Source organism: Electrona antarctica, assembly GCF_951216825.1.
Source record: "Electrona antarctica genome assembly, chromosome: 10".
Lineage (NCBI taxonomy): Eukaryota > Metazoa > Chordata > Actinopteri > Myctophiformes > Myctophidae > Electrona > Electrona antarctica.
In genome coordinates this window covers 53542502-53560699 of record NC_136791.1, presented here as the reverse complement: position 1 = coordinate 53560699, position 18198 = coordinate 53542502, and the positions used below count along the sequence as shown (strand labels likewise).

The 18198-nt window shown below is 42.4% G+C and overlaps 1 protein-coding gene and 1 long non-coding RNA gene across 2 annotated transcripts; both read left to right on the top strand.

Moving 5' to 3' along the window:
- Positions 1 to 2126: 2126 nt before the first annotated feature.
- LOC306930877 (uncharacterized protein) lies at positions 2127 to 14732 on the top strand (the record flags this gene model as incomplete). Its single annotated transcript, XM_079511973.1, has 6 exons — positions 2127 to 2177; positions 4065 to 4166; positions 9224 to 9385; positions 11178 to 11322; positions 11606 to 11713; positions 13764 to 14732. 6 exons carry the CDS (start codon positions 2127 to 2129, stop codon positions 14471 to 14473), a joined length of 1278 nt encoding a protein of 425 aa, XP_079368099.1. The 3' UTR covers positions 14474 to 14732.
- A 326-nt stretch (positions 14733 to 15058) lies between these two features.
- LOC306930700 lies at positions 15059 to 16662 on the top strand. Its single transcript, XR_013790922.1, has 3 exons — positions 15059 to 16083; positions 16173 to 16239; positions 16326 to 16662. It is a non-coding gene; the product is annotated as an uncharacterized lncRNA (long non-coding RNA).
- The last annotated feature ends 1536 nt before the right edge of the window (positions 16663 to 18198 follow it).

Here is an 18198-nt window from a genome sequence, read left to right as displayed (position 1 = left end):
TGGAGGGTGTTAGAAAACTACAAACATCATCAATCAAAATAACTTATTATGAATGAATTTTATTTTCAGATTAGGCATGCAGTCTATAGGGTTGGATTTACAAACCCTACACATCACATCAGCGAGTGTGGTTTAAAGTTAATTAGGCTAGTTGTGATCATAAGATTTACTGTAAACCCTATCAGTCAGTCGGTTTAAAGTTTATTTAGTTGCGATCATAAGATTTACAAACGCTACACATAAGACAGTCAGTCAGAGAGTGTGGTTTAAAGTTTAACAATATAAATTGACTGCTACAATAACCTTAATAATGGAGACAATACACCATAAATAAATACTGAAACCAGATATAATCATTAGGGAGGTGTATGCATGTACTATGTGTACCATGTAAACTCTTCATTTCCATTTTCCAGCCATATCGTTGGGAAAAAAATATTTTTTTGAAAATAATTTGGGGACCCCCCCAAAATAATTTGGCGACCCCCGAGGGGTCGCGATCCACGGGTTGAGAACCCCTGATTTTGGAACAATGTTTGTTTCCTCCTCAGTTGTAAAACAACATTGACATGTTTAATCATTTGGTGTCATACTAATACACTAAAACTAATTGTTTAGTTTTAGTGTTCAGTTATATTAATACATAACATATAGTTATATTTATAAATATATACATATAAATCAAACATCAGATAATACCTGCTAGCAGTGTGGCTTGTTTCAAAGTCGGAACAAACCAGCCGCTCCCGCTCTGCCCCAGGCCAGCACCATATTACAAAGCAAGCAACAAAACCTGTGTGTGTGTGTGTGTGTGTGTGTGTGTGTGTGTGTGTGTGTGTGTGTGTGTGTGTGTGTGTGTGTGTGTGTGTGTGTGTGTGTGTGTGTGTGTGTGTGTGTCAGGAGTCAGGACCAGTGGTGGAAAGTACATTTTGCTCAAGTAGCCTACTGTAAAATATTTTTTTTTTTTTTAATTTCCACTTTTCTATATACACTGTTACTTCTACTCCACATCTCAGAGGCAAATATTGTACTTATATTCAACTACAATGACTAGTTAGTTACTTTTAATTATTATTGCAAAACATATATTAACCGCTTCAGCCCTATTTTATACATTTCATACAAGTCATCTGTGACTGTGACATAACTTACTGGTAAATCATTTTGAAAGTAGCTCTCACGTCATAAAAGTGTGGTCACCCCTGGACTAGGTACCTACCCTAGGGGTATTCTCTCTAATTATTTTTATCCCACAATATTTGTAACCCAATGTAACCCGGTGCCAATGTCTAAGCCGTAACCCTGGGCGATACTCTCCCTCTGCCAACCTGGGGAGAGCCCTGAACTGAGCTCATGCTTTAGCTTGTAGATTTACTATTTCCACTATTTAGATGTTTTTGAAGGGTATACCTAGCTCTGGTCCATAGCTCTAATGCCGTCGCATTTAGATCTATGTTACCGATGATTTCCGGGGCTTGCATAAATGCAGTACCAGCCTCTCGTCTTTAGCGTAAATAAAAAGAACGTTTTTGCTTCTCACCAATACAAAGGCGGGTTGTGTCATTAGAAAGCCTACTTTCCTTAGTGGACGCACTCTGAGCCCCCCACCACACGTATATGAGTAATGGTTTGACAAAAAGGGATTTGTTTTCACCGGAGGAAAGATATTCGGCATGAGGGTTTTCTCTTGGCAATATCGGTAGAGGGCGCAGTGGAGTAACTAAAAGTATCTTTTTTCCGGTGGAAAAATAATCGCTTTTTGGCCAAAAAGTACTTTTTATATGTCCAATCCAACCCTTCATGTTGAGTGCCAAGCAGGGAGGCACTGGGTTCCACTAGGCCACTGAGCTATATTTATCTATATCATTTATTATACTGTAATAAAGCTGTAATTTCCCCTGTTCTTGAACATTCATCATAGTGTTTCTCTCTGTCACCACATCTTTCTGTTTCTGCAGGTCAGACCGACTCTTTTATAGTTTACTGGCAGGCGAAAACACAATTCCCACAGCCTGAGGCCCGGACTCCACTGGCATGGCTGGTAGTATTTAGATGTCTGCTACGTGGATACATCGTTGCACTTGCACCCATCTCTCAGCCCGGTGCAGGTGTGCTGGAGACTACTGATGGTTTGCACAGGTGCTGTGGATGAGTCTCCTTATCTCAGTCACAGTGAGGTGAGTCCAGTGTCATCATGACTCTCAGCCAGAGGTCGGGGCCATTTCAAGACCTAACTAGAAAAAGTGCCCTTCTGGGCACAGGTCTCCACCAGGAGGATAGGAGTGTGTGTGTGATGTTTGGCAAAATGTTTAGGAGCAATATAAACGTGTGTGTGTGTGTGTGTGTGTGACGCGGCTTGGCCTGTTTTAGCGCCACCATGAGGCTGATTTGAAAACTGTCAGGTGGCATTTCTTCCAAAGCCTAGTGGGAATATGCATGCACAATTTCACCACAATTGGACGCTGCGTTGAGTAGTTGTGGCGATTTGTACAAAACGGGTACAAAGCGGGCTACTCCTGAAAAGTTTAGAAGCCAATCGTAGCCAATGAGGGTGGATTATGAGAAATCAAACAAACCCGTCTTGATCACATGACTATGAAGAGTATGTGTACCGATTTGCGTGACATTTGGATAAAATCTGAAGGAGTAATATTAGAAAATGTGTTTTACATATGTCGGCCTCCTGGTGGCGCTATAAAGAGCAGATGTGAAAAATTCCATGCAAAGGTTTTTCCTTGGCCTCTAGGGAGTTGGCATACAAAGTTATCCACAGATCCCTGCAGTTAGAGGTAAAAACACTTTTCGGCCAGTTATAGCGCCACCATGAGGCTAAGTTGAAAATGTTCATTTGGCATTTCTTCCTCAGCCTAGTGGGAATGTGCGTGCACAATTTCACGGAAATCACACGATGTGTTCATGATTTGCAGCATTTTGTTTGAAACTGAGCACTCCTGCGAACTTTGGAAGCCAATCTTAGCCAATCAGGATGGAGTCTGAGAAATCTGAAAGACTCATTTCGTTGAATGGCTCTAGAGAGACTGTGTACCAATTTGCGTGATGTTTGGATAAAATCTGTAGGTGTACTGTCCAAAAACTAGTTTTGCACAATACGGCCTCCTGGTGGCGCTATAACAGGCAGTTCTGGAAATTTTGGGGCAGAGGTTCATCGTTGGCATCCAGGGAGTGTGAGTGCAAAATTTGGCATCGACCGGGTTAATGGTGATTAGCTGTTCACAGACGGAAAGACGGACACACACACACACACACGTACGGACGGACGGAGTGCAAAACATACTCTCTCCCCATGCCTTCGGCCTGGTGGAGACAATTATATGAGGAAATTACCATGAATGTCATCTCCTCATAAATGTATTTACTAATGTTAAATGGACATGCTTGACACATTAAAGCAAAATTACACTTGGGTAAATGGTGCATTTATATAGCGCCTTTATCCAAGGCGCTTCACATAGATTGTGCATTACATTCACACACACATTCATACACCGATGGCAGCGGAAACAATGCAAGGAACCAACCAGCATCAGGAGCAATTAGATGTTCAGTGTCTTGCTCAAGGACACTTTGACACTAACTCTGGGGGAGCCCGGGTTTGAACTGGCAACCTTGCGTTTGCCATCCAGCCACTCTAGCCACCGCCGCCATCCACGCACAATGAAACCAGTCTCAAAGTCAATCTTTTAGCATACAAACAAAGTGGATTCTGACCGCAATGTAAGTCAATAGGGAGACTATTTTGGACTATCAATTTCTAATCAACAGAACTGAATATGTCTCACCATTTATTTGAAATGACATCCTAGTGTTAATGTGCCTATTAAAGATAGTGTTATTTTTAAAGAAAAGGTTGAAGTTCTATATTCTAATCATCGCTTAGAGTGTTTGTTCAGTAACTGGGGTTTCCCCGTCTCTCAAGCTCTTTGATAAAAAATATATTTTTTGTAACCATATCTTTTTGTTTTACTACCAGCTCTACTTTAAATGAAATATTGAATTAATCTGAAATAAGTATTAAAATGGTTAACACTATTCTCTTCTGCCAGGTTGCAGTAAACGACGAGGGATACGGCACTCTGGAGACAGTCCGTGGTCGCACCAGCTCCAAGAAGCCTGTGAAGAGAGTCACATTTAACCCTCAAGTTCAGGTACGAGTGTTTCATTAATAATAAGTTAGTTACATTGGCATGATTGAATATCTCTGGCTCTGCTGTCGGGAAGAAACCACCTAACTCCAAAATGTTCATTTTTCAGGAAATTAAAAATAAATAAAAAATCAGGAAATTAAGAAAACCTTATTGTAAAGTTGGCCGATTGGCCAAGGCTCCAAAAAGTGACAGAATCCAGCAATACCATTTAGAGCGTTTTATTCTTCCCCGATGCAGCCGTATTTACAGTGGAAGGCCTAACAGACAAAAAAACACTGAAGACTAAACTCACAAAAAGACAGATGAAACTTAGCTTGAAAGCAAATTAGGAAACAAAAACCCAGAACATAAGAAACTGTATTAGGCTATAAACCCTTCCAAAAAGGGACCCCTAGCAGCTCTCCCTGGGTGTTACCTGCTTGTTGCCCAAGCCCCTACTGACCCTCGGCATCCTGCAGCCTCCCTTTTATACTGGGTGAGACCATACCAAGACACAGAACTAATTGGTAACCACTTAATCACCAGTACTGCAGGAGAGCCAGGTGCCACACAATCATTAAACACAATACCCAATCAACAGAAATGTTAAAATTAAAACCCATGCACCCTCTTTGTGTCCTTTTATAATTCATGTTTGTACAAATAATAAAATAAGAACAACATGCAACACTAATGTCCAGTCACACAGTCCTCCAAGCCGGCTTGCTGTTAAATGGAAGCAGCTGTGTAGTAGTGTATGCCGGTTTGTTCCTCTTTAGTCTATAGGGCACGGGCTGCCCCGTGACACTATATTTTGAAAACAAAGCAATACTGCCTCATCAGTTGGTGTTGTGAGTGTGACTTTATATATTATCAATTACTTGCATGGGAGGGGGAGAGGTGGTGGAGTTAGTTGCTTCAGCATACAGTTTGAGGGTCCAATGGAGTCAAGAATGGAGTCGAGTCGGGACGGTTTTTAAGGTCAACCACATTAATGCAACTCATTGCAGTGGTTGACCTTGATTTTGTCCAAAGCGTTTTTTTTACTACTTTCCATTGGTTCTATATTTTCAAAACGACTCACAGACGTAATTCTAGCGTCAATAGCTAGATTTCAATATGCTAGTTCAATAGCACTGATTTATATATAATACAAAAAAAATCAAATCAAATCAAAAATGGAGTTAGGTGGTTTCCTCCCGACAGCAACGATATTATAAGTATATGTAAACACATAAAATCATAACAGCTTCTTAACAACAATATAAACTAACCCATTTTCTTTTTTCTTTTGTACACAGGTGCAGGAGTTCCAACGGGAGACCCACGAGAGAATCAGACTCATAATAATCATACCTGATTCTGAGTCTGATTCTCTCGAGTCACCCGTTCCTCCTAGGGCTAGGGTGGCGAGGAGGAAGCCGAGGCAGACTGTGGTGAACTTCAAGTGGGACGACGTTTTGAGAGAGGTGTATGTTTAGGGTGGATTCATCCTCCCTAAAAGACAATGGACAATGGTTCAATGGACAAGACGTCGCAGAACTCGCCCGGCGGAAGGGTAGTTACCACTAAAGCCCAAACCACACCAAAGAGTCGAGTCGGGACGGTTTTTACCCCATTTAGGCCTGACCTCAAAAATTTTAAAGATTCTTCTAAATCCTCCAGTTTTCTGAAATAAATATTTTCACGATTTTTCAGAAATAGCAGACCTACAAGCTTGTAGCGCGCCACTCGGCGCGCTATGAGCTTGTAGATCTGCTATTTTTCAATAGCTAAATTATAACATAATGTTTAAAACACCAAAAGGGGTTCCCGCCCAAAATCAACCACATTAATGCAACTCATTGCAGTGGTTGACCTTGGTTTTGTCCCGACCCGACCCTTTGGTGTGGTTTGGGCTTTAGAGTGACGCCTTGATGCCCTGGAGACTTGTAAATATGTGTCAATATCTTTGTAAATACTTTTATATTGTTGTTATTGTGTGAAATTTACATTGTTTGCATCTATTTAGCTGTTGCCTGATATTATACTGTTTATACATTTGTAGAGTTATTGTAAATAAATTAGTGTGTGAAATTTACATTTTTGCATTTATTTCTTACCTGTGAAACAGATTATTTGAAATGAATATGCTAACAGCCTGAATAACTTTAAACATCTGCTCTTTAAACATCCATCAAAATGGACAGCAAAGTGAGCAAACAACTCTGGATACATTTCATTATACAGCAACCACCAAACATAACATAATAGGCCTATCTCACAGCCCGCTTTCCACGCCCACAAGTACATTTTCTAATGTAAAAATGTGACAGACCAATATTATTATGAAGCAAACAAGATGGTAAATCAGCTCGAACAGATAGAACAAACCTTACCTTGAGAAAACAAAAGTTGTAGACTTCTTAAATTACCTCTGTTAACATGTAGTGTCTATGGAGTGACGTCACGCTATCACCACTAACCCCGAAAGGGGGCGTATTAAGGGGGGCGGGGAAATTCTGTGAGATAGGCTTATAGGACATGGAACATGTCCCAAATAATATAGAACTGAGCGATTGAAAAATAGCAGACCTACAAGCTCTTATCATGAAAATGTGGTGCAAATCTTCAAAATGAGTGTCTTTATTAACAAATCTGAAGATAATTCCTCCCCCCCACCCCCCAGATAACTTTAAAACGATGCAAAAGACTCTTTGAAAACTATAGTTTCCCATAGGGTTGGGATCTGGTCTCCATCACATTTGGAACCGTTTCAGTCAGTAATTATTAACACAATGTCTTTATTATTTCAGAGCGAACGTTTTTAACTCAAATCTTTGCTTCTGGGGGAGCCCCCAACAACATTATTTTCAGATGGGGGTCGGCGGCCAATTACATATATTGCTGGGGGTCCTTGACAAAGAAACACAGAAAACTCACGATTTAGACGACTTTCATAGAATCGTCCTCAGGTCTAAATGGGTTAAAAAAGTGCATGGTTTGAGAAGGTGAACTTTAGTCAACCAACAACGTTTAAGACTTAAACCACTTAAACTTTAACTGGAGCATTGCAAAACATTCTCCAACACAACTGGGATTGGGGGATGTGAATGGCTAATTGGGACTGTTGTGGAACACTGCAACAATGTTGATGAAGGCAGAACTAAAGTCCCAAAAGAGGATCCAGGCATACATGTTAGTAAAGTCCATAAAGGGGATCGATTCCTGGCATACAGTAGTTGTTGGTAAAGTCAGGTGCCGCAGGATGTAGTAAAGGCTCATGTTATAAACATCCTCAATTTAGCGGTTCATGCTTTTTTTTAATGCACATAACAGTGAGATGAGTTGAAAAATATTCAGCTGTAAGAAATGAGGTAGGTCATCAGCAACACTACTTGTTACATGCAAGGAGTGAAGATCTTACTTGGTAGTATACAACAATGCTTGAGATTGCCAAGTGACACTCTTATTTTACTTATTCTTTTTTTTAAAGATTTTTGGGGCTTTTTTGCCTTTATTGATGGAAGTACAGTAGGTAGACAGGAAACGGGGAGAGATGGGAGAGGAAGACGGCAAAGTTTGTCGCGATCGGGACTCAAACCCGCAACACACTGGCACCTACCAGCCTAGGTGCCTGGACCGCTCCGCTAAGCCCAGGCCCGAGTGACACTCTTATGACAGTGAGGGAGGTCTGTAGTGTAGGCCTGTAGGGTGCTGGGGTTGTCACTTGACTTGGGGTATCGGTATTGTTACACCCATATCTGTCAACACCGCCTTGTCTTTCATGTGGCTGATGATAGCTGATCATTGTTTTTAACAGCAGTTTTTAACTGCTGACTGGGACGGAGTCAGCAACCATATTAGTTGGTGGTTGAGATCGATCAAGTAAGTTATTCGGTGAGATGATGTTCTAATGATTCTCATTCATAATTTCCTCATTACCGCAACTACAGTTAGAGAAGCACTTCTATTCTGTCAAAATCAGATAACTTGAAGGATTTGATAATCCCTCATATACACAATAAATATTTACTGTACAATGTATACTGTAGCAGAGATACAGTATGAGTTGTCATGGCCCTATAGGTGCCATGGATACATTCTATATACTAAGTGTATTTTGAAGCTGTGTGATAACCTTTGTGTTCAAGTGAAAAGTTTGCCACCTGCTGGCGTGTTTTGATTTTGCTCGCTCATTCATTTTCTTAGCAGCCTAATTAGTAGTTGGATTCAGCTTAGTGTGTTTCAGTGTGTGAAATGTTTGGTATAAGTAGCAGAACTCACTTTCTGCCTTTCTCTTGACCAGAAGCCTACAGAAAGCCTGTAAGGTTATTGTATAATTTTGTGTCAGTGTGTATGTAAATGCTATATCATTTATTGTATTTTGTAGGCTATTTCTGTTAGTTTTACCAATTTGTGCAAATCTTCAAGTAAAGATGAAAGGCGACGATACGCCTGGTTTGTCTTCTTGAACCTTTGAATGGTTAAGCTGTTGGATCACCTGTGTAGAGGGAGGCCAAGAACATGAGTTGATTCTATTTTTTTTAATTAAATGCTGGACATGCTATTGCCAGTATCAAGTCGGGCGAAACGGGCTGATACCAGTTTGGAATAAGCTATTGGTGTTGATAATGACACTCCATCCATCTTCAACCGCCGCGGGGGCAACATAGGTCCACCAGAGAGCTCCAGACTTCCCTCTCCAGATCCAAGGACACATCATTTCTGTCTTCTTCCCACTAAATTGTCTTTCACCCAGACAATGGATTATATCTATGTAAAGTCATTCCTTTACATTGACACTGTGTTCTAATATTGTTCAGAGAAAGTAATGGGCCATGGCAATTCATTTCATTTTAGTTCATTTTTTTAAAAACATTTATGAATACACATGGGCCTACTGTATAAAAGAAGAGCCAAAAACAGCCTAGAGGCTATTTTCTCCCTAGTCACTGGGTGACTACTATTTGTGCGATAGATCAAATATTGTGGTGTCACTTAATGTGAATATAATATCATATTTTTGTGAATATTTTGTTATGTCCCTGGCTGTGTATGCCAATACTCACAACGGTTATTTGTTTGGTGTTTCATAGCAAATTGTCGCCAAGATGTCTTCAGCCTCCTCCTCCTCCTCCTCCTCCTCCTCCACAGGCAACAGCACCGCCCCGCAGGGCGCCCGGCCTTCTCTCCCCGCTTGGCTGGAACCCCTGCTGGAATGTGCTGTCTGCTTGGAGCCCAATGACAGGCTCTCCAAGGCATGGATTAAAGTTCTCAGTCCTCACGACTGATTTCAGTCATTTGGGGATTCCGTAGAAGCCAGTAGTCGCGGCCCTGAAAATAGCAGATCTACAAGCTCACAACACGCCACGCTGCGAGGTGTTGTGAGCTTGTAGATCTGCTATTTTTCAGTTATTAGTTATTTTAAGATGACAGTATTTGAAGTGGTCAAACTAGCAATAGGATTCATGTTCAGAAGCAACTTCCATGAAACATGAATGGCCTCTAGAACAGTGGTTCACAACGTGTGGTCCGGGGACCCCCAGGGGTCCTTGAGGGAGTTCCAGGGGGTCCCCAGCTAAATGATAGTTTGGAACCAAATGGAACCTTATGGGTTTGTAACTCTGAGAGTGTAACCAAATGGACCCTAGCGGGGGATTGAGAATCACTGCTAGAGCCGTAAAAATCTTCTCTCATGGGAGAATGGCATATCTTTTCAAAAGGGGGGGGGGGGGGGGGGGGGTCCGTGGGCTACTTGGTGTCAATTTGGGGGTCTTTAACATGAAAAAGTTTGGGTACCACTGCTGTAGGATAGTTCATAAAAGCAAAGGTTATTTCTTTCAACTGTATGTTACATACAATACATACAGCTGTCGGCTGTATGTATTGTATGTAACAGCAGCAACACAGGTTTTAGAAAGACAATACCTAAACATCCACATCTTACATACTGTGTTCATTATTTTATTTTTTGAGTGGTGCAAACCACTCCAATAACCAGCTTTGTCTGTATGTTTGTGTACCTGTGTACGTGTCTGTGCACAGGTGTCCGTGCACAGGTGAGCATGGTTACTATGGTCACTGACATTACGTCACACCACAGCTGATCAGGCTATATAAGACTTTGCACCACTCAGTTCACACGGGTGTGATTTTTTTTTTTTTAGGAAACCGATCACTGTTGGGTGGGTTTTAGGGTGAAGGAGGGGTAGCCCCGCTCGGGACCCCCCGGTTTAGCTCTTGTCTTTCGCATATAGGAGCTATAGGAGACAACGGAAACATCTATGTAACTTTCCTTTGGCGCAGAAGCCGTTAAGTATTTTTGAGTGGTGTAAACCACTCCTACAACTGGCTTTGTTAGTGCAGAAAAAATGAGCATGGTTGCTATGTTCACCCTGTTCACCCGGGTGTGATTTCATTACGTCAGAGCATCAAAATGAGCATGGTTGCTACCTTACACCACTCAGTTCACACGGGTGTGATCTTTGTGTGACCGTTTTGGCAGCTCTGAAATTCTCTCTTCCTTCCTTCCTTGACTTCCTGATTGACATCCCATTGTACCGCCTCCAGCGCCGGAACTGGCAAGATCAGAGGCAGGAACGTAGGGACTGACGCGCAGATAGGATGTCAATAAGGAAGTCAAGGAAGGAAGGAAGAGAATTTCAGAGCTGCCAAAACGGTCACACAAAGATTAAAAATACTTAACGGCTTCTGCGCCAAAGGAAAGTTACATAGATGTTTCCGTTGTCTCCTATAGCTCCTATATGCTTCTTTTGGAACATGTCACTATAACACACACAGCGCAGCAAACGGGTATGCGACGGTAAATCTGTATGCGTTTTATAATTAGCATGACGTCGGTGGGACGGGACCCTCCGGGCTAGCGAAAGACGAGAGCTAAACCGGGGGGGTCCCGAGCGGGGCTAGAGGAGGGGCTGCTTTGCTTTCACACTGTTTCACAAATCAGATTATGTGACAAAAGTGGTTCGTTGTTGAGAGTCATGAGGTTTTCTGTTGCTTCTATTCCATGTGAAGATGCTCTCCTGTCAGCACACCTTCCACCGGCAGTGCCTCCAGGAGAAGGTGCTCATCTCCAGCCAGCCAGCCTGCCCTGTGTGCCGCAAGCCGGTGGAAGGTGTGCTCGACGCCCTCCCGTGGAACATATTCCTGGGGCAGGTGCTGGACTCCATACCAGGTCTGTACTGGTTTTTACCATTTTTCTTTTTAAATGTTTTGTTGACTGCCACTTTTGTACTAAAAAAAAAATCCCAAATGTTCTCAAGGATTAAAAAAAACAAATCTCAATGTTAAAAAAATGAATTGATACAAGTGATTCATAATGCAATTTGGGGAGAGCTAAAACGTTTTGGGAGCCCCTCTTGATGCTTTTGCCTCAAGTGCCTCTTTCCCCCCCAAAATAAATCATGTAAGGTTGCTGAATGATAAGCAGAAGTTATTTCTTCTGGTGAATTCCACAGAGCACCACAGGGAGGTGGCCTGCCAAACAGAGGGACACTCCACCCTACTGTCCACGGTCGCCTGCCAAACTGCAGTACAGCAGCCTGTACTGAAGTTGCACCGTATACGTAAGTACTATTTTATTTACTGCTGGTGTAAACCTGTAGTCAAGTTGTACAGGGTAGCAATAGAGCACCGAAGTCCTGACGTCACTGCCCTCTACTGTCAGTAGAGGGCGTCAGTCCACAGGTTCATGTACTTTTTATTTGCATTGTAATCTCCATAGGGGGATTTTAGATCGCCTCATATAAGAACACGTGGGGGGTCAGAACAACATATGGAATGAATTATGTACTGGTCATACATTTTTATTTGGGGGGTGGCTGACAATTATAAGAACTCTTTGGGAAAAATACTGCTTCAAAACACCACATAATGCATTCCTATACATGGATATATATAAGAAAGCTAGATGGCTCACCCACGCTCTGGCCAATGGAGAGCGACGTTGCTACGTGGCGGCCATCTTACCGAGGGGCAGCATAACATAACCATAGCTAGTGGTAACCATAACTTGCTCAATTTTCAACCGATTTTCAAACGGTTTGGTTTGTTATAAATGTCAGATGTCTGCATACTTGTATGCTTTTATACGACGTTCATATAAAAAACTAAATTAAGCAGATTAGTTAGGTAAAGTTACCGTAAGTTGTGGCAAATCTGGGAAAAAAATGCTTACCACTAGCTTTCTTCACAGATGTGTTCATAAAGGTGTCTACTATCACAGAAAGCAAGCATTAGTTTTGCACAAAAAACACTGATGAGGTCAGCACATTTGGGCACATTTGGGCAAGTGGCTATGGCCGAATTTAGCCCAAGGAGTATTTTCGTGCAAAACTAATGCTTGGAATGGATTCAGCATCATAAAAAACCCCTAGTTTGACATGTCACATGCTACTTAAAGTATAATGAAATTTGGAATTTTTTGCCTTATAATGGTACCCTAACTTTCAGCAGCTGTCACAAAGTTTCCCAAGGGTGTTGGGTTGGAACACATTTTTCTGTGATAGTAGACACCTTTATGAACACATCTGTGAAGAAAGCTAGTGGTAAGCATTTTTTTTCCCAGATTTGCCACAACTTAAGGTAACTTTACCTAACTAGATACATAGATATTAATAAATAGATGCCTCATTTGCCGCTGCAGTTCATTGGAGCGACGTGTATCGCAATGAAGGCGGAAGTGCAGTGCTAAAGGCTTTTTTTTTTTTTTTTTAACAAATCTTTATAACAGTCATGACAATATACATTACAATACAAAACAAGACAAACAAACAAACACAAACAAAGTTATTAACAATACAACATCAGAGCCAGGGGGGATTAGATTACTAACAGAAAACATTAAAGAGTGAACACAAAGCAACAGTTCTCCGCAGCTTTCTTATTTAGAAGTGCTGAAGGCATTTGCTGAAGGCGACTGCGTCGCTTCCCAAGTGACGTCACTCATGTGACTCCTCTATGTCTCTCGCTGTCACTCAAGTGACTACTGGCCAATCACAGCGCGTCTTTTCCGGGACTTATGTTACGCACGCGGAAGCTTGACAAGCTTCCGCTTTGCTTCCGCTATTCTTCGCAAGGAATGTCGGGAAAATAGTGCCTTCAATGGTGACACACGCCTCAGAGCCGGAAGGGGCGTCTATGTATATATGTCTATGACTAGATAGGCATCCTGAATCATAGGCCTAGCCACTATTTAGAACGTTTGTAATAAACCAACCCGTTTGTAAATCCATCAAGATTTGAGGGAGTTATGACTATTTTTGTTTGAGCTGCCATTGAACATAATGTACTGTAGCCCCTCAGCAAGATGGCCACCGGGTGAACTACGTCAGAGCCTTGAGCCATCTAGCCTTTATATACGTCTATGTTCCTATGGACAACTGTGTGCAGCGCTCGCTCTACACCAGAGCCTGTAGCTTTCAAACGGATTGTCGCGTAGGCCGGGATCAGGATTATTTTACCAATCTAGGAGCGACGCAGAATATTCTATGATTTTTCAAAGGTTGGTGGAAAAACGCTCTGAATCCTGGCAGTCAATGTGTTTTAATAAAGTCTTTATTCCTGTCACATCAAAGTCGTTATTATTAAAGTCCTTACTGTATTCCTTCATTGCAGAACCGGGTGCCGCAGAGCCTGTGGCCGGAACCTCTACACAAGCTGATGTAGAGGACTGTGGAACATCACAACCATCCATAGATGAGCAGCTCCTGTCATCAGACTCTGATACAACAGACAGTGATGACTGGGAGGAGGCCAGGGAGAGTCGGTCAGGTAGTCTGAAGACACACCAGCGTGTCCACACTGGAGAAAAACCGTTCCCCTGTCAACATTGTGACAAGAGTTTCACTCAGTCAGGTCACCTGAAGACACACCAGCGTGTCCACACTGGAGAAAAACCGTTCCACTGTCAACATTGTGACAAGAGTTTCACTCAGTCAGGTCACCTGAAGACACACCAGCAGCGTTTCCACACTGGAGAAAAACCGTTCCACTGTCAACATTGTGACAAGAGTTTCACTCAGTCAGGTGATCTGAAGAGACACCAGCGTGTCCACACTGGAGAAAAACCTTTCCACTGTCAACATTGTGACAAGAGTTTCACTCTGTCAGGTGACCTGAAGTCACACCAGCGTGTCCACACTGGAGAAAAACCGTTCCACTGTCAACATTGTGACAAGAGTTTCACTCAGTCAGCTCACCTGAAGACACACCAGCGTGTCCACACTGGAGAAAAACCGTTCCACTGTCAACATTGTGACAAGAGTTTCACTCAGTCAGGTCACCTGAAGAGACACCAGCGTGTCCACAGGCAACAGGCATTCTGATTGGCCAGTATGAGATGATGTATGAGAGCGCCCCTCACTTCACACAGGTGTGATTTTTCTTTTTTAATTGAGTGGCAAAGTGAGTTTAACATTATTTAATGCAATCTGATAGGACTTTTTTGTTTGGATGTATGGGCTGTCAATCAGATAGGACTTTTTTGTTTGGATGTATGGGCTGTCGATCAGATAGGACTTTTTTGTTTGGATGTACAGCTCCATCTCACTGAATTAGAATATTTTGTAAAAGTTAATTTTCTTCTGTAATATAATTAAAAAAGTTAAACTTTCATATATTCTTAATTCATTGTTCATAAAGTGAAGTATTTAAAACCTTTTTTTTGTTTTAATCTTGATGATTATGGCGTACAGCTCATGAAAATCAAAAAATCCTATCAATGAATTAGAATATTTTACCAGACACTAAAAAACGCTTTTTTTTTTAAACAAGAAATGTCGACCATCTGAAAAGTAGATTAATGTATGCAGTCAATACTTGGTCTGGGCTACTTTTGAAGAAATTATTTCATCAATGGGGTGTGGCATGGAGGTGAACAGCCTGTGGCATTGTTGAGGTGTTATGGAAGCCCAGGTTTGCTTTGATAACAGCTGTAAATTAATTTGTATTGTTCAGTCTTATGTCTCACACCTTCCTCTTGACAATACAACCTAGATTCTCTGTGGGGTGCTGGTCAGTTAAGCACAGTAATACCATGGTCAGTACACCAGTTACTAGTAGTTTTGGCACTGTGGGCAGGTGCCAAATCGAGCTGGAAAGGAAAATTAGCATCTCCATGAAGCTTGTCAACATACTGAAGCACAATGTACTCCAAAAAGATGGCTTGTCACAGTATGTGGCTCTGTGTTGCCATACTGTGGCTGTGTGTGGGCGTCGGCTTTCCTCCCAGCTTCCAGTCACCTCTTCGCACTCAATTGACACACCTGCCGGCCATCAACTCATCAGCCCTGACAGTATTTAAGCCCTGGTCTTCACTCCACTCGTCGCCAGATCATTGCACAACCTTTCATGGTAGTACTATAGCTTGACTCTAGCCAGTGTTTACTAGTGAAGTTATGGTTTGTTATATTTCCTATAGTATTTTGCTCCTGTGTTTCCTGCAACTCAAGCTCTTCTCCTCTCCTCCAGAACCCAGCTCACCTGTTCTACTGCATGCTCGTCTGCCTGCCACCTGCCTGGACTGCTCTCCTCATCCTCCATGTTTGTTTTTGTGGCAGGATGGGCGTGAGCGTTCCCACGCTGTCACGGCCCGTCCTCCGCCCACTGCTTAATGGATTGATTTGTGGCATTTATAAGACTGCACGTCTTCCGTGTGCATCAGCTGTCTGTCTCTCCTCCGCTCTGTTTGGGAACGCTCTCTACGATCGGGAGACATTCCTCTTCATCGATCATTCTGAAGCGGCTGTTCTGTCGGAACAGCGCGCTTAGTTGACACATCTGTGAAGGTACGTTTCTCCACATTGCTGTGTATTCTAGCGCCTGCCTTAGAAGTTGAACGTGACTGTGACCACTTGTTTTGTTTCTAGCCTCGGGGCTACGCAGTGAACATCTCCTTCTGGAGTTCTGTGTGGTGAACTGGCACAACGCCACCCCGGTACGTTATTGGTGGTTCTCCTTCTCTATATATATTAATTTGGTGTCGTTGATGCCAGGGGAATATAAACAGGCTTTTGTTGTTTACAGTTCCTATCTACCTGGCTACCGCTGCGGTGAAGCACAACGGCAGTACGCCTTGGCCTCATTACAGCTGGTGAGTCCCATTGTGCGCCTCTCTGTTCTTGCCTCAGCGAACTATAGTAGTTAAGTAGTATCTTAATACGGCCGTTTGCGTTTCAGGGCCAGCACCACACCTGCTGCTTTGCTGATATTACCATTCCACTCATTCTCATGAGCCACCGAGTCTGAGAACAATCACACGGCCACGAATGGTCCCAGTGTTTGGATTGCTGCTCGCCTGAGTCTGGGCCTGGTTCTTTGTAACCCTTCTCATTTAATTCTATTCCTCTATTATATTGTATTCATGCAATGTCTGGGCGTATATAAGTATATTGTGTATTATATCATATGTGTATATATATGCACTTATATTTATATCTTATACTATATATACCATTGTGATTTAGATACGACCGGCTGAAGAGAATACTGTCATTGTAGAATACCTCCCACTGTGAAGTGCTGATATATATATATATATATATATATATATATATATATATATATATATATTTATCCTCCTTATAGGTCCGGTGCTGGGGATAAGCTACGCTGGAGCAGCTGACGGCCGTCCAGTGGTGGTGGTAATGCCCCTTTTCCCTTAGTTTACTTTTCCTTTTGTGGTTTATTTTGAGTTGCTGTGTTGTGTTTTGTTTGTGTATTGCCACCACCCTGGACCGGTGAGCCTGCCCAGCTCCCCTCCTCCCCCCAGTACTGGCTTGTAGTGGTGTGATATCCCTAGCTCTAGGCACTTTATAGTCACTTGCACTTTAACCCTGTTGTTGGATATTGCTATATTTGCACCGTCTTATTGATAAATGAAATGTCTTCTTACTATGCCATGTTTTAATTAATTATATATATTGCTAAACCAACTATTTAATAAAGTGTTTTGTATATTGGTTACACACGTTTCTGCCTTGCCTTTATTGTCTCCACCAGGCCGAAGGCATGGGGAGAGAGTATGTTTTGCACTCCGTCCGTGTGTGTCCGTCCGTCCGTCCGTCCGTGTACAGCTAATCTCCGGCACCGTTAACCCGGTCGATGCCAAACTTTGCACACACACTCCCTGGATGCCAACGATGAACCTCTGCCCCACATTTTCCAGAACGGCCTGTTATAGCGCCACCATGAGGCAGCTTTTCACATTTTGTACCTAAAACTGCACCGATCTGCGGGAAACGTTGCATGCACACTCCCTAGAGGCCAAGGACAAACCTTTGACCTGCATTTTCCGCATCTGCCTTTTATAGCGCCACCAGGAGGCCGACTTTTGTAAAACACATTTTTTTTATATTACTCCTCCAGATTCTGTCCAAAAATCTCACAAATCGTTACACAGTATCTCTATGGTCATGTGCTCAAGTCGGATCTGTCTGATATTTCATATTCCATCCTAATTGGCTTTCACAGTTTGTAAGATTGCCCCGTTTTGAACAATAGCCTCAAATCATGAACGCAGCATGCAATTTACGTGAAATCTTTCACACATTTTCTTACTAGGCTGAGGAATATATACCACCCTTTTCACATTGGCCTGTTATAGCGCCACCAACAGGTTGATTTTTGCAAAACACATTTTTGGAACAAAATGCCTCAAATCATCCTTTTTCCATCAAAGGTGTATGAAGAAATGGCAATCGGTACACATGATCTCTGTAGTCATGTGATCAAGAAGAGTCTGTTGGATTTCTCAGATTGTACACTGATTGGCTAAGATTGCCTTCCAAAGTTTTCAGGAGTGGCCCGTTTTGTACAAAATGCTGCACATGTCCTGCTCATCCAGAATTCTATCCTCAGAGATGCTATGAGTGATCTGGCTCTGCATTTCCTCAACAAAATGAAGAAAAACATCCTCCTAAACATTTTGCCAAACATCACACACACTCCTATCCTCCTGGTGGAGACCTGTGCCCGGAAGGGCACTTTTTCTAGTTGTTACTGAATCTGTGTTGGAGTCATTACGTGCTCCGGGTGTTCAGTATTAGTATAA